The sequence below is a fragment of the Saccostrea echinata genome, unplaced genomic scaffold (assembly GCF_033153115.1).
Source record: "Saccostrea echinata isolate AGI-Se365-2 ecotype Australia unplaced genomic scaffold, CSIRO_AGI_Sech_v1 ptg000009l, whole genome shotgun sequence".
Classification (NCBI taxonomy): domain Eukaryota; kingdom Metazoa; phylum Mollusca; class Bivalvia; order Ostreida; family Ostreidae; genus Saccostrea; species Saccostrea echinata.
The window spans coordinates 43499641-43521074 of NW_026889758.1; the positions used below are offsets into that span (position 1 = coordinate 43499641).

General features: G+C 33.0%; 1 protein-coding gene across 1 annotated transcript; it reads right to left on the bottom strand.

The window, feature by feature from the left end:
• Positions 1–1939: 1939 nt before the first annotated feature.
• LOC133182510 (uncharacterized) lies at positions 1940–5524 on the bottom strand. The gene has a single exon (XM_061317354.1). The coding sequence runs from the start codon at positions 5398–5400 to the stop codon at positions 2905–2907; it is 2496 nt and encodes an 831-aa protein (XP_061173338.1). The 5' UTR covers positions 5401–5524; the 3' UTR covers positions 1940–2904.
• Between the last annotated feature and the right edge of the window lie 15910 nt (positions 5525–21434).

Consider the following 21434-nt stretch of genomic DNA (forward strand, 5'->3'; position numbering starts at 1 on the left):
CTATGTACTTAGTAACTTTATTTAATACCCAGGAGCAGAGAAGAAGATTTTCAAAGAAATAATGCACTTTCACTATATGATCTATATAGCCCCACCCTGGGGCCAGAACCCCTGACCCTGGGGCCATGAATTTCACAATTTTGGTAGAGGGCTCAATGCTTATTACAATGATGCCAACAGTTTGACTGCTTGATGTCCAGGAGTAAAGAAGAAGATTTTTAAAGATTGCATTATTTTTGGTGGTTTTAGCCCCACCCCTCAGGCCCCAGGGGGGCAGGGACCATGAAATTCACAATTTTTGTTCCCCTTCACCTATAGATGCTATATACCAAATTTGGTTGAAATTGGTTGAGCGGTTCTAGAGAAGAAGTTAAAAATGTTCAAAAGTTAACGCACGACGGACGACGCACGACGACGGACAAAAGCAGATAGCAATAGGTCACCTGAGTGACTCAGGTGACCTAAAAATCCCACTTTGCTTTAAAAAATCGCATGGATTAACATGCACCTTGGCGTCTATACTTTGTTACTCGTTGTTTACAGAAATGTAGGTCATTTGTCAGGTTATTCAATTACAGAGCGGCATTGAATGAGACTGAGTAGTCTGGACAAAACAAACTAAATTAGCTTGCTGACGTCCAGGACGTGAAGACGATTCGTAAGGATCGCTTTAATATTCGCACGATTATAATAGGCCAAAACTTGAATTTTTTTCAGAATGTTTTTAATTAGCAGAACTCTCAAAGAACGAATTATTAAATTACTTTATAAGCCCCCCAAAATGTTGTTGATTATATAATTCCATTGTAAAGAAACAAAGACCGTGGGCGTCGTGGGTATTACCTTCTTGTTTCTAGTTGCTTCGTAAAGGTTGTTTGTGGTTAAAATATACATCACACAAAGACATCAATGCAAATGTGTATCGAAGAAAAATACTTCTTTTAAAATCAATCAATTTTATTACAATAAATCTTTTTTAAGTAGGTTCACAAACGTAAATGTAGAAAAAGTTTTTTTTTCCGAATAAAGTAACGGATTACTTTGTGAACAAAAGAAGGTATTTATTGATAGGGTCTATTACTTGCATAATTTGTGGTTGGCAAAAAGAACACGGAGTGTTTCATTCATCGTTTATATGTTTTAACGTATCTTGTAAAATTATAAATTTATTCTTGTAAAAACATAAAAAGTGATAAATTAAAATAAAAAAGCAAACTATTTCCACACCTAAAAGGTAAGTACCTTAAACATAAAAAATTCAAAAAAGAAAATTACCAAGGAATTTATATATTTTATCAAGTTAAAGACCCTTGCACTGTTCATTAAAGGTTTAAAAAAAAACACTTAACAAATGGTTTAGAGTTATTTCTCAAAGTTTGAATGCTATGGACTTCAATAAATGATGTTATGTAAACAGTTAATCATCCAATCAAATCATCAATATCCAGATTTGATGAAAATCTACACTTAACTTCACAATCTGAAGTTGTAAGATAGCTATTGATAAAACCCATTAATCAATCATATACGATGTATTTCGATGATTTGCACAGTTTGCATGTTTCCTTGTATAATTGAAGTCTAGTCACGATTCAGACTCGATCTGACGCAATTATTCCAAGCCCCAACAGGAAAAAAATATACAACGAATCTCTGTGGTGGGACCAGTGTCTGTGGCAAACAAGGAGTCCAATGTGCTATCTTTTATCTGTTATAGACGTGTAAAACAGATCATTGTTCTCTAAGAGAAAAACAATCTTGACCACATGGAAATAAAACCCAAAAGCCAGGGCCATACGATATATTTGATTCCAATAACCAAATCTATTTTTTGGGTGAAAATTACAAATTTTACACCTTTTTTTATTAAATATAACTGTTTCTGATACATCTGAGACAAATCAACATCTTCGTTTCAAACATATTTTAATAAATAAATCATCAAGCGACACATAAATACTCGTAAAAATAAATTTAGAACTAGCGACAATTAATAGCATTCCAAAATAGTACAAGGCAATAGAAAACTTACTTTAAAAACCAATAGATTAATATTTACATAAAGAAACGAACTTTGTGATAGAGAAATAATTAAACAAAAGCAGTCATGAAATTGGCTTGTATATTAACCATTTAGTGACATATCGAAGTTCCCTAAAAGAATTAGTGATGCAAATTAAGATATAATTTTCACCAAAAAAATATTTCTTAAAGAAAGTGTCGTTTAGATAAGCAAATTCAATATCACAGCAAAGAGCACAAAGATGGATTTCAGTTTTTTGAGATTCTAATATGTCGATAATTATAATGACATATGAATGCACAAGGGAATCATTTTTATCGCTTATAAGAGGTGACTTTAATATAATGTTAATATCGTCACTTTTGAAATGTAAAAAATTCAGCAGGAATTTTTTTTTTAGTAGTTTTCTCCAGCACAAATAAAAAAAATCACTGATTGAAGAATGAAATAAATTCTTCAACAATAAATAAAAATTATGTACGAAAACATTTGTGATACTTAATATTTTGTTAGTTTAAAAAATGCAGCATTTTTGTTGAAATATGCTTTTTCTTCATTTATGACTATGTATTCTGTTTAATTGTGTTAGTCAGGTAATGGAGAATGATCGTCGATATGCTACTCTCATAAAATAGTCATAAAAATACTGGAAACATGATCTGTCATAGGTTTTTACCTTCTGCCCTGGCTCGTGCATAATGTGTATTTTTACCACCTCATATATATTCCAAACATATTTACATAACAAATTACACCATAGATCATTCTCATCCAAAATGTATTTCTTTAGTTTGACAAGTAATAAGATAAATTTTGCATTAAAAAGGTTGGGACAAAATTAATTTAGAAATGAATGGAAATTTGTAGAGAAAACCGACCCATTAACATTGCCAAAAGTGTCCCTTATTCAGTTGATCCACCGTTGTAGGGTGCCTCATCCATTCTATCATATTTCGAATGGTAACAAAATAAACGTCTTTATATTCACCAACCTTGTCCAAAAACCTTTGAAGTCCAATTAGATTATCATTAAAGAAAGGATGTGTAAACCAAATATGTCGAAAATGTAAACCGAGTGGTGCCTTATTGGTAGTATAATGTTGGGTAAATTCTTTCCATAAAAAGTTGAAGGTGTCATTTGCAGTTGTAGGTGAATTGGTGCATCCATCAACAAAGTTACAAGGATAAAGTCCGAGATAATCCAAAACAGGAGAAGTGGGCACTTCCCATAATCCACTGTAGGATTCTTTCGGACATTTGTTTATAATACATTCCTCTCCATTGTTGAAATCCATGGTGTAAGGCCAATATCGAGGGCCTTTTTGATATTGAGTTGTTAGCGTAGCATCATAAACGTACTGGTAGTCTCTTAGAATCCTGAATTGTTCATCACCTAGTGGTTTCAAATTAGGACTTCTCCAGCCCTGGATTATATCAATACCCATTCTCTGTAAAATTGAAATTTGAGCAATCATGCCTTCCTCAAAAATCGACATATTTGCCGTCGGCATTCCACCATATCCTTTAAGTGCTATTTCATTGTTGTCGTCATACAGTCGTTTAATAAGGTTATTCGATGATCCAGCTTGCGAAACAAAGAAGGTCGATACAACGGGGCAATCGTTTGGATTCTTTCTTGAGTTTCCAATTATCTGATAATACTTCTGATATATTCTTTCTTGAATAGGCCCGTCAAAAGTGAGATAGACGAATTGCGGAGTGTCTGTCCAATCCATAGTTTTTGGTGGAATCTTTCCTTTACAGAAACAAGACGGCAGTTGACAATTCGCACTCTGCATGCATCCGTCACCCAGTGGCTGAATTGTAGTTGGTGCATTATTGTCTACGTCAGGACGAGGTGTAATTTCAATAAAACCCTCGGCAGCTACTCGGGGTGTAGACGAGAAAGCTTGTAAAGCTTGCATTATGTTGTAATTGTTAGCAAGGTTTTCCCTCATACTTTCAGGATTCAATGAATTTGATGTTAAAACAAATGGCCCACCTGGATTTGCTGGATGTTTAGGGATGGATATTGTAGTTGGAACAGGAGTAGTAGTAACAGTAGTTGTCGGAGATAATGTTGTATTGGTGGTGGAATCAAATTTCTTAGTGGGCTGTACCCAGGACCAGAAATTCTTTTTCGGAGGTGATGGCAATCTGTTTGGAGGAGGGGGTGGGACCCAGGCAGGTTTTCTCGTGGTTTTTGGAGGGTCGGGTTTCCACACAGGCATTTTGATTGTTGTTGTTGGTGATGGTTTTGGTGTGGTTGTAGTTGTAGTGGTGGTCGATGAAGTAGTGGTTGTTGATGATTTAGGGTGTTGAGGCGCTGGTGCCATTGGTCGTTGTTGTTGCTGTGAATGGTGAGCAGATGGTCGAGATTTCGGGTTTGGACATGACCATGTATCTAATGTATCCAGTTGATTCATTGGTGTTGGATGTTCCATCCATTCTAATGCCTGTCTCACAGGAACAATGTACACATCGTCGTTTTTTAATATATCGTTTATAAATCTATCCATTGCATCTAAATGAAATTTTGTATAAAACCACCCAGCGTGCATGTGAAGCCCAAAGGGGGCTCTGTTGCCTTCATATGAACTTTTGAAATTCTTGAACAGGTATTGATAGGCTTCCTCTTCCGTCTTTGGAGCATTGTAACAACCATCTACATAGCCACATGGATATTGATCTTTATAATCCATTAATGAGTTGACTGGAAACTCCCAAAACCCTCTGTGGGACCTTTTAGGACAAGGCTTTATTTGACAGTAGAATGTCCAACCATAGTCCAGGGTAAACGGAAAAGGACTTTGTCCACTCATTCTGGTTCTTTTATAGGTGAGAGAAATGTCATATCTGTATCCTAATCCCTTTAATACTTCAGCTTGTTCGTCCCCTGCTGTCTCTAGGAATGGACTACGCCACCCGATTATTTCGTCTAGAGGAATACCAGCAAATTTGGCAATATTTCTCTTTTGTTTATCTGCTTCGCGTAGAAGATCTTCACGAGTTTTAATATGCGTATGAGTAACACTGTGTACAGCAATCTCATGACCTTCTTTGTAATAACGTTTAACCAGAGGATACTGTGTATATGTATGAGAAACATAAAGAGTCATTCCAATGGGACATCCGTTCGGATTCCGCCTAGACGTGTGATTAAAAAGGCGATCGTAATAAGCTGGAAGCACAGTTGTTAGGGCATCGTCAAATCCAAAGTATACAATTTGCGGCATTTTGGCAGTATCCATTTCATGTTTGAATGTGCTACAATAGCATCCAGGAAGAACACAGTTTTCACCTTGTTTACAAGTACTGGACACACATAGAACGATTCCAGGCAGAATGGAGAAAATCAAAAGTCTAAATTTAAGCATTGTTTTAAGTATCTTTTGTTTATCCAAATAAATAAAACTAAAATTTTAATTCTATCGAGCAAACAGGATCGGTGGTGGCATTCAAATTAAGAATACTTCTGTTTCTTACCGACCCTCTTTCTCGTCTGCCGATCTGCCGTATGACTTAGACAACGACAAGCCACTGCTATTTGAATACAATCTCACGCCTCAGGGCAAACACGTCAATTAATTAAGTGAATGCCACCGTCTCTTATCTTAAATAAGAAATATGCATCGATTCGCATGCGTTGATATTTTTTTGTAGGATTTCTCTCAAGTCGGTTGGGTAACGGACTATCGTGACGCCTTTTTACCCGATAAGCCCCAAAAATATCCATCCCATTCTACTACACACAATGTATTGAAATTCCGTACGTTGTTATAGCAGAAGATGTTTAGACCAATGTTTGATCAATCTGGTCCATTTAGTCAAAAATAATGGCGAAACTTTTAGACAAGCGTCTCCTCATTTCTACGGAACCTGGCGCGTTCTCTGTACTCTTTAACTCTGAAGAAAACCTTTTCAAAACATAAAACTGATAATCAGATTATTCACAGTACATTTAGAATAAAGTACATGCCAAAAACTAACACTTGCCCTCTTTTTTATCAATGAATTCATACATAAATATATATATAGAGAGAGAGAGAGGAGAGAATATGTATATATATGTAGAGAGAGAGAGAGAGAAAGAGAGACTTTTGGAATGCATTTATTTATATAATAATTCTGCATGTATGTATTTGAATGCTTGATAAGGTTTTACACATTACTCTATGTAATATTACTGGTAGCTTTATTCAGTTCAAGTTATACTCGAGCTTTAAAAAGGGAAGAAAAAGGCGTAATACATATTATGAAATCATATTATGCATTTTCATAGTGATGATTGGCACCATACTACTTTGACAATTTGGACTTTGATGAAAAACGTTCTGTAAATAAGTTTAAAAACGGGGAAAAATATAATAACAGGCCTAATATGCCTTTTATCTGCAGTTTTCATTTTTTTTAAAAATTAAATATATGAAATGTAAAAGAAACATAATTCCAATTCCATTTCTAACAACAATGTCAACAGTGTAAGGAAAAAATGATAAGTTCTGTTAGAGGAGAGACGAAGTTTTTTTTTTTTTTTTTTAGATAAATTTATCTTGATTGAATGGGGAAAACACTTTTCGATAGCGGTCTTACAAGGAGTGTCTGCTACAGGTACATCCTTGTCTATACCTATAGACAAGGACATGTATGTGCATCACGTACAAGTTATTCAATGACATACTTTTAAATTTCCAAATTGCAAAGCATTAAACGTTTACATTTTGATCTGTGGGGGAAAACAGGTCACACCTGTAAATATATGTTGGATAACATGCATGTTATCATAATTTTATAAAGAATTGTAACAAGCAAGAAAAATACGGAAGCCTATACATGAACTATCAAGAATGTCAATTTTGTTAAAACGAATAAACTTTGTATAACAGAATTGTTGAATTTGTTATAAAAGAATTTTTTTTAAAAAAGTTTAAACAGACTAAAACGAATTCCATATTTGTTATAACGAAATAAATTCCTTCAAAGGAATTCTAAATTTGTTCAACCGAATTCGACATTTAGGGCCTGTAGAAAAATATGAATTTTGTTATAAAGAATTGTCGATTTCGTTAAAACGAATTAAATTTGTTATATCTAATTGAAGATTTGGCTTAATAAGCCAATCTTATTCGTTCAAACAAATTTCTGAATTCGTTCGAAAGAATTCAACAAACTTGTTATAACAGATTGAATTCATTATAAGGATTTGAAAAAAAAAAAATAATGATATCACAAACCAAATTCGTTTTAACGAATTTGACAATTTATTATATTGATTGCAAGAATATTTTGATAGGTCCTAAATGGGCTTCCGTAAAAAATGCTTTATCCATTCGTTAAAATATATAAGCATGCCGAAATTAGGCAAGAAATTTCTGATTTTCACTGATATTTGCAATTTTACATAATAAGTAACGCTCTTTATTTGGATTCAAGGGAAGTGTGGGTGTTGATATATAAAATTCCACCGTATGTCCAGATCAATGATGACAAAGCTTTATAATTAAGCTTACAGTGTTTATTATATCTCACAGGTAGAGAAGTAAGTCATATATCAAATATTTTTAAACCTCAGCTAATACAAATTTGAAGATAAGAGTAAAGAAAGCAACTGGACGGTTTTTCAGTATAATGATCAAAAGACTTCCTCTTCCGGATTTGTCACTGTAGTGGGAGTAAGTCAAAACCCACCTGACATCTCCATACAATGTCGTGAGAAAATTAACATCCTGAATGTATAATTTCACGCAGTGATTCCATACATCACGTTGTTTATGGACGACCAAATTATAAATTTAAACAATTTTGTCTCACTCTTCATCATAATATTCTATTTGTATGTTAACGCCTTTCACGATAAAGTAATTTTAGGTGTAAATACAGGTGTTCAAAATCCATTTGTATAAAGAGATGTAGACATCTCTGTTTCAAGTAAAATAATTTGTTAGCAATTCATTTTCTCCTTTTGATGATGCAACTACAGTAAGACAAACTGTTTCTGCAAATTACTATCATTGACCTTGCTCGACTTTTTTGATCTTAAAAACACCATACTTGTGTACAAAGAGACAAAACTGAAACAGTATTTACCAGGCATTAATTGCATCTTGATCCAATAGCCTGTGTGATTTTTAAAAATGAAAACTCGGAAATAATTTACTTACTTGTGTTCATATGAAACGGAATTAATTAATTTTTTTTTTAAATTGTATGAAGAAGTCTCTTGCTGTGGCCCTCAATTCGACATTTAAATTTATCGACGGCGTTTTATCAATTAACAATATCCCTTTTCATTCTTACGTTGATTCGACATATCCCTTTGAACTCATCATCACCGTCCTGCATATGGAGTTAATGCCTCACAGTTGAATCGATGCGCAAGAGCATGTTCTATGTACGGACAATTTCTATAACGAGGCAAGCTATTAACAAATAAGTTGATCATACAAGGATATCAACAGAATCGATTGAAGTCTAAATTTCGCAAGTGACCAGTCGACAGGGAATGCTTACTTCTCCGTGGCACCTGATATCACCTCTGATGTTTTCTCTACTCATAATTTTAAATTATTTCAATGGATTTTTAAAGTTAAATACTGTTCATTATCTTTATATTCCATTTGCAACAAGTTTCTGAAAACTTTTTATTACATTTTTAAATTAAATGTTAGCCCTGATTCCAGAAAAAATACAACATACTTAATTGAAAAATGCAGTTGTACTAAAATACAAGAGGCTGAAGGGCCTTAACGGTCAAATGATCGTGTATAAAACAACACTGTAAATTGGGATCAATGAAATGACAATTTAATAATTATATAATAAAACAAGATAAACTGATAGATGAAGTTACGTTGCTTAAAAGCAACAGAAATAGAATCAGGGATCAACTAAACAGTTAAACTGAAAATCAGCAATCACTCAAAAGTTACATTTATGTACACTCTATCACCATCACCAAATATAGTGCTTGAGCATAATAAACAGTTAATTAAACCTTTTACATTGGGCCTCTCTTGCTCTTTGGATAACAATTAATGTGGACAAACGGGAGTTTGTGTCTTAGGCCTATTTTTAGTCATCTATCATTTTCAAGTATACCTGACCATTGAAAAATAGGTATTTTTTTTATATTATACATTAAAATTTTTTGTATGATTCTTTTATTTATTGACATAACAACTATATTATTTACATTGATTAAATATCATAGATGAAAAAAACCCATAGAGAAATGCATGTAATTCTCTCAAAAATTGATTTCAAATTCCTTACATGATTACGACATACAGAATCAACCAGACCCAACCTGACACCCAAGCAGTCCCAGAAAGCAGTCCCGGGACTGGGACTGCTCTAGAAAGCAGACCCAGCAGTCCCTGGGACTGCTATCTGGGACTGCTTTGTTCACTCATTCTTACTGTGTAATTACTAAATGTCTTCACGGGCTGTAAATTTACACAGTTGTAGTCTAGAATTAATTTTTACAAATGAAAATAGTTAAAAAGGAAGTCAGGGAATGATTTTTATCCCTTAAATTAAAATTCAATACAGGTGTTTGAAAAAAAAAATTATCTAGGCCTATTTAATAAACTTTAGCTGTCAAATTATGTATTCAAAGTTTGCATTAGCACTATTTAAAAAAAAAAAACCAAACAAATAAAAAAACACAAACAAACTTGTCATTTCAGTAAGATACTGTACTGGATTTTTTTCTTAATTGAAAAAGTTAATACCATGCTTAAAATAGAGCACTCCATGCTATTTTTACCGCCCTCAAATAAGACCTAATAATTTATTAAATGACCATAAAATAGAATTATTCTACCATTCTTCTGTTACATAAACAATGTGAACAATAATTGGGGGATTTATTTAGGAATTAGTTTTTAATTTATAAACAATTAAGTTATTAAAAGAGTACATTTATATATATTTAAAAAATAAACATTTGAAAATATCGGGAATCGTGACTTATTTCTTATTTGTTTTGTTTGTGTTTACCTGGCTGATTAATAAAAAGCAATACAGTTGTATAAAATGATGCCAACACCTGAGGTTTCAATCGCCTTTGGGCATAATTAGCAGAAAGTCAATGCATGTTATTTGGGTATCAATGTTACACATCACTGAACACGCTGGTCAACAATGACACTAATTTCAATCTATGTACTGCAAAAAAATCTTTGTTTCAATAATTGTGTATAAATTTATTTCGGGATTAAACAATTTTGAATATAATCTGAGGGTTCCATTCGCGTGATTTACAGATGTACACTGGAACATTTATATAACAATATACTTAAAACTGAGAATCTAAATGATATTTAAATTGGCAAGTCATTGAAAAAAAATCATGACTGAAATATAATACTCGGCAATATTTCACAAAGATTTTTTCAAAAGCTCCAGTACTTAAAAAAAATGCATTCAAAGTATAGTATGGGAATCGGCCTTGCTCTATAATTAATAAGATCTATTTAAAGCTAATTCTGGTAGAAAATAAACAATTCAAGTTTAATTTTCTATATAAAAAATAAATATGAAAACCAATATCAATCACAGAAAAAAAGAAGCTGATTTATTTTGGTGAAAAATAGATATACCAAATAGTTGTGTTTAAATATTCATGTTTTAATAGGTGTGAACATCTTCTTCGTTCAATAATTATTATTTGTTTCTACATGCGTACATGTACTGTAATTTTCTTAACAGTTCAGAAATGACTGTCGCGTAAGAATTGTAAATAGTTGTTGATACTACTCAGAAAGAAATAATCATCGATTTCAACTGCCTTTTACAGTTACATTGTTTATTGGTAATCTCATTCTGAGTAAGCTCCATCCATTAAATTAATAAACCCCGCCCACCGGGACTGCTTGCTGGGACTGCTCTGGGACCGCTGTGGAACTGCTTTAGTAGTCCCAGAAAGCAGTCCCCGGGACTGCTCTGGGACTGCTTGGTGTCAGGTTGGGTCTGGTTGGTACTGTACCTAGCACCAGAACTTTCTAACTCAGAGGTCCAGAATTTCATAAATCTGGTACAATACTCTGCTAAATACCCAGGAACAGAAAAGGATTTTCAAAGATTTGATGAATAGTTTATTATATGATCAATAGAGCCCCGTCCTAACACCAGAACTCCTGACCAATGAGCCAAGAAATTCACGATTTTAGAAAAGAAGCCATTGCACACCAAATCATGCAATTTATTTACCTAGAAGCATAGAAGAAAATTTTGGAAATAATTTTGCACTTTCGTTATATGATATATAGAGCCCCACAATAACACTCTTGACCCTGGGACCATTAATCTCATAATTTGAGAAAGGAAACCCTTGCTCCTTATGATAATGCACTTATTTTATCTTCTAAATACCCTGGAGCAGAGAAGATTTTGAACGAAAAAATGCATCTTCAGTATATAACAATAGAACCCCGCCCTAACATCAGAACCACTGACCCATAAATTTCACTATTCTGGAAGAGGCGCCCTTGCTTATCGTTACAATGCACTGAGTTTAAGGGCTAGATACCCAGGAGCAGAGAAGCTTTTCACAGAATTAATGCATTTTCACTAAATGGTTAATATAGCCTTGCCCTAACACCAGAACCCCTGACCCAGGGGTCATGAATTTCAGTTTTGGAAGAGGCACCCTTGCTCATCATAACAATGCACTGCCTTTATCTGCTAGATACCTGGGAGCAGAGAATATATTCACAGAATCAATGCATTTTCACTATATGATCAAAAGAGCCCCGTCCTTACACCAGAGCCCTTGTCCTAGGGCCCATGAATTTCACAAGTTTAGAAGAACCCTTGCTTATAATGATGATGCACTTAGTTTAGCTTAGAAAGCAGTGATAAATATCTAGGAGTAGAGAAGAAGATTTTCAAAGAATTTAACATTTTTCACCATAAAACAATAGAGCCCAACCCTAACACCAGAACCCCTGACCATGAGGCAATTACTTTCACGATTTTGGAAGAAGCATCCTTATTCATCATAATAATACACTTAGTTTATCTGCTTCCAAGAGCAGAGAAGAAAATTTTCAAAAAATTAATGAATTTTTATTTAAAAATCTATAATACCCCGCCTTTACATCAGAGATCCTGATTCAGGGCCATGAATTTCACAATTTTAGTAGAAGCACTCTTACTCATCATAACTGGGCACTTTGATTGTCTGCAAAATATACAGGAGGAGAAAACTTTTTAAAAAAGAATTTTTGAAATTTCACTACATTAGCAATAGATCCCCGCCAAACCCGTCTTCCTAGTGCAGTGAATTTCAGTAGATGGTGAAATACTTATTACAATCATGCCAATCCCTCAGCCCCCATGAAATTAATATTTTCTTGTTCCTCCTTACATACATGTATATATAATTGGTTGAGATGTTCCAGAGAAGAAGCTGCTCAAATGTTAACGGACGACTGACGACGCACGCCGAAGGACGAAAACATATAACAATAGGTCACCTGAGTTACTCAGGTGACCTAAACATACAAAGTCATGCTTAAACTTTTTTTTCAAACACCAACACTACATGTACTACATATAAAGTGACAGCATGTTATCTACTTGAGCAACTTTTTAAACAGCTTTATTCAAGATTTGTAACACAGGGAAGCTTCATATAATGAATATTTTATAAGACCTGACTGCCCCACCCCTTCCCGAACACAAACACTGATTGCATTTTCACGTTTTGTTACTGTCGGATTCCAATCTCGACCACAGAAGCTGTGATAATACTGATATGACGTTAAACGACTTCTAACTTTCATTCTCATAAGCAAACAGTTTTAACAACAATATTCTTATCAAGTGTCAGGTCTCTTGATAGCTTTGTTTAGAAGTAACATCACTTAATGCAGGTCATGTCCTTAGACAAAAAAAGCATTCATTTTTCTTAAATGGCATTGTTTATTATCAGTCTCGTGAGAAAAATACCAATTTTATTTCAGTAATCGACACGATACGTTTTAGATATTATTTTTTTTTTTTACACAAACTGCATTTTCCATTTATCATATTAATATACATGTATTAATTTAAGATGTTTTATAACTCCCGTGTTCACATAGTTTCATGGAAACAAACATTTGCGGATGCATTTGGCGACTATCGAGTATGGTCACTTCGTTGTGCACCAAAGTGACAAATTACGGTCATACCTCTCCAAAAATACTTAAAAACATTAAGACATGTGGCTTTTGCTAAATAGGGAAAATTTTAACGTTTGTCATTTGTCAAGTAGAGAAAATTCATTTATTTGCATGTTTTATTTTTTCATTTCTTAATTTTGTCTTTTTAAATTATGCATTAATATTTCTTGATCAGAAATCAAAACCCTTTTCAATCTCAGCCTCTGAATAAAATTTTCTTCATAAATAAATTCCATTCAAAAAAATTTAATTTATTGTTTGTTTGTTTATTGTGGTTTAACGTCCCTCATTTTTTTCACTCATACATGTGTATGGAGACGCCACCACTTGCCTGTGGAGAGCTGCAATTTTTTTTTACCTATACTCGGCACTTAGGGCCATTGAGGAGTAAGGGATCTTTTTCGTGCCAACACCTACTGCGACACAGGACCCTGGTTTATACGGTCTCATCCGAAAGGACCGGTATCCACGTCCCACTGTTGGATTCGAACCCGCGACGTAAGGATTAACTCCTTACTCCGCGACTCTAGAGCAAACGTTCTAACCACTGCTCCACGCGGGCGACGAAATTAAAGAGCCATAGCTGCCTTGCCGACGACACGGCCGACTCGAGAATTTAAAAGGAAATCATCCGTTTCTATTTATGGACATTTCTGTTCAATTCAAAGCCAACATATTTAATATCATTTGTAGACGTGTAATATGTTGACGGTGCGACCGTTGGGGCGAGCGCAGTGTTCACTTCTTTATTATGATCCGCCTCTTCAAACCGCACGAGACATTTGGAACGTCTAGACTGTGACGTCACATGACGTCGTATGTTAGCTGCATTTCCATAAACAAAGTTTAAAAAGTGCAAATATTTTAAAAAAGAACGTTTAATCTACTATCTGCAGGCAATATCCATTAAATTAAGGTGAGTTTATTTTGTGTGAATTTTTAGTTGTTGTCACCGCGTGAACGAAGTTAGCAGCGAGAACAAGAAGCGATGCATTGTGGGTCAGAATTACTGCGGAAAAAAATTCTGTTGAATGAATGTGCAGTAGTCCGAATTTTCTCTTCGCCCAGGCGTTGTCGTTAGAGCTCGCAGTGACGAGCGGCGCTTCGCGCCGCTCGCTGCGCTCGCTATTATATTTTCTTAAGTGCAAGTGTAACATATAAAGTCATTTACGTGCTCATTACTCTAATTTCGAGACAAAAGGTTAAGAAAACTAACAATAAAACAAGGAGGTGTGAATTTGTAAAATTTGATAAATTAGTTTAGAACTGTCTTTTCCCGAGATACTTTCGAAGTGTAACTTGTATGTTGAAACTTTTCGAAATTGTGTTCCTTACAAAATATCTAAAAAAAAAAAAAAAAAAAAAAAAGAAAAACCTAGAAAAGAAACGCCAAAGAAAAAAAAAAAAATAAATAAAATGCACATGAATGGAAAATTCTGGTCTCGATTTCGGAATCATATGCGTGAGATTTTCAGTCCAACGATCATACCACTGCGCCACGAAGTCATTGATGTACATATGATAAATTTTAGACAGATTATTAAATCTTACGGAAATATTAGAAGGAAAATTAAATATATATTTTTATCATTTTCAATATTAAGACCATCTTTAACCAAAATTATCTAAACGTAATAAGTTGTAAATAAAATTATTCAGAAGTTGTTTTTCTGGTTAAGGGTGGTCTTTGGCAAAAGTTTGTCATAGTTTAGATAGCTACATTAAGAGTCATTCTCTGTAAGCATCAAAGAATTTAGAAAAAAGTTGGAAATGGTACATCACAGATTTGGCTGATATTTTGCATGTACATGTAATGTAGAAACACCATGTATATTTGGGGTCAACAGACAAATTTGAGTACCAGTTGCCATGGTTACCGAAACCACCATTTTTAGCTCATAAATGAGCAACATTCTACTAAAATTATACCAACTTCATCTTAATTTTTCATTTTCTACACATTTCATAGTGGATTAACAGTTACCTATTCTGATGTATTATTTATAGAAGTAACTACCGCAATTAGTGTATCAATTCATTAGTTGGTCATGAATGAATGATCTTTCAATGGAAAGTGTCAATTTTTACGAATTTAACAAGTTTTAAAAAATGCACATTTTGGGCATTTTCTGCAAATAATAGCAAAAAAATGCAGGCACTCCATAGCAAATATCCACCATCATGTAAAAGTTCATAAAATTTCTAGAGTGGTAATATTTCTTAAAATAAAATAAAATGAAACAAAAATGGTTGCTATGGAGAATTTGGATTAATTTGTAGATTCCACATTTGACTGATTTTTGAACATATCTGCTTTAATTAAATCATTAATGAAAAAAATATCTCACTAATTTACCTTTTCAATTCACTTAACATTTAAACAAAATAGAAATATATTAAAAAAAAAACAAAACATGTTGCTATGGCAACCAAATAGTTCAGGAACTATTCAAATAATCATTAATATTAACAATATAAAATAACCATTGCTACATTGCATTATTATATTTCTTCTTCTGAATCAATAAATAAATCAAATTAATCAACTTTATCATTTCACTTTAAGAAATTCATAATTAAAAAAAAAAAAACAACAGTTGCTTTTGCAACCAAATAGTTCAGGAACAATCCCCATTATTATTGATATTATCAATGTACACATCATTGAATGTTATGTTTCTTCTTCAATAAAATAAATCATGCTAATGAACCTTGTCATTTCACTTGCATTTAAATAGAAATTCATTAAAAAAACAGTTGCTTTGGCAACCACATTTAATTTATCATAGTTCAGGAACAGTCCCTATTATATTGATATTATCAAAATACAAAACTAGAGACTCGGTGCTTGATCAACTTCTAATCATGCACTTACCCTCACATACACAGACAAACACTTAAATTAATAAAATACAAATATATCAAAATTACTGCAACAAGAGTGGTTTTGCACTATGTTGTTTCCATGGAAACAAACAATAAATGGATGTATATTAAGCAAGAACTGCCCATATAAAATTCAGTGGAAATTCCCTTTACTTTCCTTTTTTGCAGTAGTACATATATAGTGTGACCCCCCCCCCCCCAATTGAAAGTCAATATTAAGTGGGAGGGCAGTAAGGAGAATGGAACAACCAAAGATTTACATGACATATTACTAGTACCATATATAATTTGTCATGCTCATCTCTGTTGTTCCATTATCCTTTCTGTCCTCAATCAGTTTACTTTTTTGCTCATGTAAAATGAAACTGTTGAAGATATAATTGTCTGTCATCATACACTGATTAGATTAATTTTGATAAACACAATTCAAACATTTTAAGATTTTGTGATGTTGACTCTCGCTATTCATTGCATTGCTATTACATTTACTAATGTTGATTATACTCATTTACTCTGACATTGACCTTGGCCTGATTTTGCATTGACCTTGCTACCTTGAATTTCATACAACTTGAAGACAGATCTTCAACCATGCTAATGTTCGACTCTGAAATCATTACTCATGATTTGACCTAACCTGATCTATTTTTCTACTGGCCAAAGACTACCCTACCTGTAGGTTTAGTCAGACTTCAATAAAACTTGGTATATGAGTAAACTAAATCAAAAATCAATTTATTGATAAGAAGCAAAATTTTGAGTCAAGGAGCTAATTTTCTTTTCTTTTTTTTTATTATTATTATTATTATTATTATAAACTAGTAGTCTTGTTAGAGACATATTGAACATGTATTTTGATTTTAGGCAACAAAAAAAAATGATAGTCTTGTTTCCTGCTACCAGCTTGAAAAAAATAGGGTAGGTAGATAGGAAAATTATTTTATTTTTTCCCACGGCTTTTTTTTTTGGGGGGGGGGGGGGGGTATGAACTAATATAAGATCAAATTAAACATGTCACAGGTCAATATTGTATTTCAAAATTAAATTTCATGTCTTTTGATGCACAACTCAAGTGGTATTTTATGAAAGTCCATTTTGAAATGTAGAATTTCATGAAATGCTTGTTTTGTGTTAACACGGAAACCGATTACTGTGATAGAATGATGAAATTCCGGAAAATCCCGATTTTTTTCTTCCAAAACTAAAACTTTAGGGTCGGGTGCAAAAAAAGGGTCAGACAGGTAGCAGGAAACAAGACTAATTATTATTTTTTTGGAGTTAGTTAAAATTATTAAAGTTATGCTAAGGAAAACTACATATTCTTGCTGGCATGCCAAGAAACAAGAAACTGAACATTATGAAATGCTGACTTTAATAACAAATTACTCTCATGAACTAGAGGGTACTCTGTCTACCCAAACATTTTTTAACTTAATTGTCATACTCAATAAGATCAATAACAAAAACCTGTATTAACATACTTGATAAATCTAACAAACTTATAAATTCATATTTTGCTCTAGTTGACAAATCATGAAATTTCACTGAGTAAAGATTTTGTTTAGTTGACTACTTAATACCAACATGTATTTACTAAATAATACAACTAAAACATCCTTCACTTCTAATTTAAGGCATCAAGTAGCATCCCTATTATGCTTATTGTCAATAATGGTTGCATAATTTCATGAAAAAATTTATTTTGTGAATCTTCAATATAAAAAAACATCTCTCTTTTCATCTGTCCTGATTCAGCATTTTAAGATGATTTCACTTGTGCAATATCACATAATGACATTACAAATTTTTTCTCGGTTTTGATTATTCCTCTGTAAAATCACCATATTAAGCATAAATTTCTCAGTTCCAAATAGCATTCCAGCAATTTTGTGCACTGTTTCCTAAAATAAAAAAAACCATATAGATCAATTAGCATTTACATACATAAACACTTTAAAAAAAAGAAGAAAAAAAAAAAACAAGGACCATTAAATGCAAATAATGCATGAGATATGATTAAGTCCCCCAGCCCCATGCCCTCAACATCATATAAAAACAAGCATTCTGAGAGTATTGCATTAGCAATACTAGTCCCCTACCGGCAAGTGTAATCTGGTTCCCGTTAAGAATTGAAAATGCCATAATTCCGTCAAAAATTAATGAAGTGGAGCGAAATGCAAACTTGATCTATAACTAATCAAGGTAAAGCCACATACCAAAAATCAGCTCAATATCTACAAGCGTTTAGAAGAAAATTGCGGAAAACCCTTAAAAATTGAAAAGGCCGTTATTCCGTCAAAAATCAATGAAGCGGAACGAAATTCAAACTTGATCTGTAACTCATCAAGATACACTCACATACCAAAAATCAGCTCAATATCTGCAAGCGTTTAAGAAAAAAGTGCGGAAAACCAAGTGGGACAGACAGACAGACAGACAGACGGACAGACTCAGAGGAAACCTATAGTCCCCTCCGGTTTCACCGGTAGGGGACTAATAATATGCAGTGAGATCCCTTCTGTTCTCCCAAAACAAAGTCAAGGGCAAAAGTCGCAGCATACATTCACAAAAATCTGCATGCATCAATTTAATTGTATAAAAATATAGCTTCATTCATCCCCCTTTCTTCTCTATATTTTAAACAAAAGCAAATCTTCACTACACTCTATGCACCAGATTATTTGAAGTTAAAATGAACATTTCAGCCTTTGCATTACCGAGATACAAAAAATTATATTTTGATTCTTTATATCAAATTTTATAAGGATATCTCATTAATTAAATTCCATTTGCAATTATATAATGTAATTAGAGATTATAAAACAAATTTCAAATTTCAAAGTTTTTCCAATTTTACATAATTAGTTCTTAAATGAAATAGCACATGACACTACCCCCCCCCCCCCCAAAAAAAAAATAACCAAACAAAAATAAGCCCTGAACACACTGAAATGTACAAACCCTGCAATGTTGTGTTTTGTTTAGCAATGTGATGGTTTTACAAGTGTTTACATTCTATCTGGATCAACATGTAAAAACAGTCAATGATTGAATGAATGCAAGACAGTAACTTGTTACCCCCCCCCCCCCTTATGCAAACACACACTGACATTTGATGTAACTTTGAAACCAATGTAGATTTTATCATATATGCTGTATGGTTAACATACTTTTCAACAACAGATATTTATTATTATATGCAGTTTGAAACTTGACGATTATTAATTTTTTTTTTTTAATAATCATGATAATTGAATTCAAATGTTATTGATGTTTCTTGGATACTTTGATGTTTCTTCTTATAGATATTCATACACTTTTATTAATTAATTTACTTATAATTAACAAACATGCATGAGTTAAGAGTTAATATTGACAAAGGTAAATAATTTTAACAGGTTTTTGTACTTTGATACTTGCCTAGTGATCTTATTACTGCCAGGTAGCTTTCAAATCAACATCACGGCCTTATCACCGAACGCAACTTAATTGTAGCTCTGGAATCCATGTAACTGATGTTGCTTTCTTACAAACATTTTGTTTCCAATGCTTCTATTGTTCTTGCAGTGCATCGGTAGGTGTCACACTTGGAATTTCAATGGGTGAAATCCATTTTCAGGCTTTTCACGACCAAACACATATATTTCTCAGACACAGTAAGGCCTGACCAAACATTTAACTCCAGTAATATACGAAATACTATACAAAGTGGATTTAAAATGACTGAAAATATCCGAAACAGACAGAATTAACGCCTCTGAATCATGTTCTGCTCTTTACTTTCACTTTCATTTTCTTGAAATTTGGCTGAAGATTTCCGAAAAGGGAAACAACTCTTGGTGAAAAAGTATGTAATTTCACAGATTTTTACAAACTTTACAATTGATTTATTTTCTTAAATCAAATATTATCACTCCAATTTTTTGATATGTTCTTAATAATTGTTTAGGGTAAAATTAGGAGCATCAAAATATTCCACCAGTGCCTGCGTTTTTTGGCTACACTGTTATGTTTTCCCCACCTTTTGAATAGCATTTTTTGACATTACTTTGCATTTCTTGGCAGGTCCAAAATTTTTTTTTGCAGTTTTCTTGTTAAGAAAATACGATTCACAAATAGTTTTAAAGATAAAAATTAATAAAAGTCATTGAAATTCATCAAATAAATATTAATGGGGTGAAATGACATTTGTTATTATTTCCCACATATGTGCAAAAATAGGTGACCCGTTGCCATGGAAACAATGCAATTTGATCATTTGCAATATTATTTTTTTAAATGGGCTTATAGTGTAATTATGTCATCAAGTTTAAACAAAATTGGTGAAAGTCTATTTCCAGCCCATTTTGATGCTTACAGAGAATGACTCTTAATATTTACTACATAATCAATACAAACTGAATAATTTCCATATAAATCGTATAAGGGAACTATTAATATTGAAATACTGTTATAGTGTAATTTGAGTTTACTAATGTATAAACTAAGATTGTATAACAAAATATTGGTTAAAAATCATCACTACAATAGGCGAAAATGCCTATCAAATGCGCTATGGCTCTTTAAATACCCTGGCAGATACATTGTAAAAACATTATAAAAGCATGCACGAAAACTACTCGAGCAAGTTTTACATTTACAGGTACCTAGACGTTCTTACCTGGCTCGAATGGCACATTTCTTTTTATGTCCCGGGATCGAAAGATCCCGGGGGTATATTGTTTTTGTCCTGTCTGTTTGTCTGTCTGTTGTCAACTTTAACCTAGCCCATAACTATTGCGCTGTCAAGGGTAAGGCTTTAATATTTGACATGAGTGTTCATTATGACAAGACCTTTCCATTGGTACAGAAATTTTTGATCATGTGACCTCAACTGTGACCTTTGACCTACATTTGAAAAACTTTAACATTGGCCATAACTATTGCACTGTAGTCTACGTCCCACTCCAGAATAGTTAACCATCGGGGGCATAGTGTTTCACAAACACATCTTGTTTCATTTTGATATACATACAAATAGTTAAACGTTTTCGAAAAATAAAATACTTTTGATATAAGTATTTAGTGTACTCACCATCGGATAAATTAGGCAGATATCCCATGCTTGTCATGATTGCTATGTACTGTAATAAAACATCCTAGGGTTCAATCATTTTAATACGGAAGAGTGTTGTTGGCTTTTCTTCTTTTTTCTTACACTGGACAATGTTATTTTATTTGAAGTGTACATATAATTGTAGTTTATTTTACTTATTTTCCCAGGAGAAAAGCTTGATTACAAGTGTTCAGAGTTTATATTAAGAGTATTCAGGAATAATATACAAATTGGAAAGTTATCAATTGTTTCTGATTTT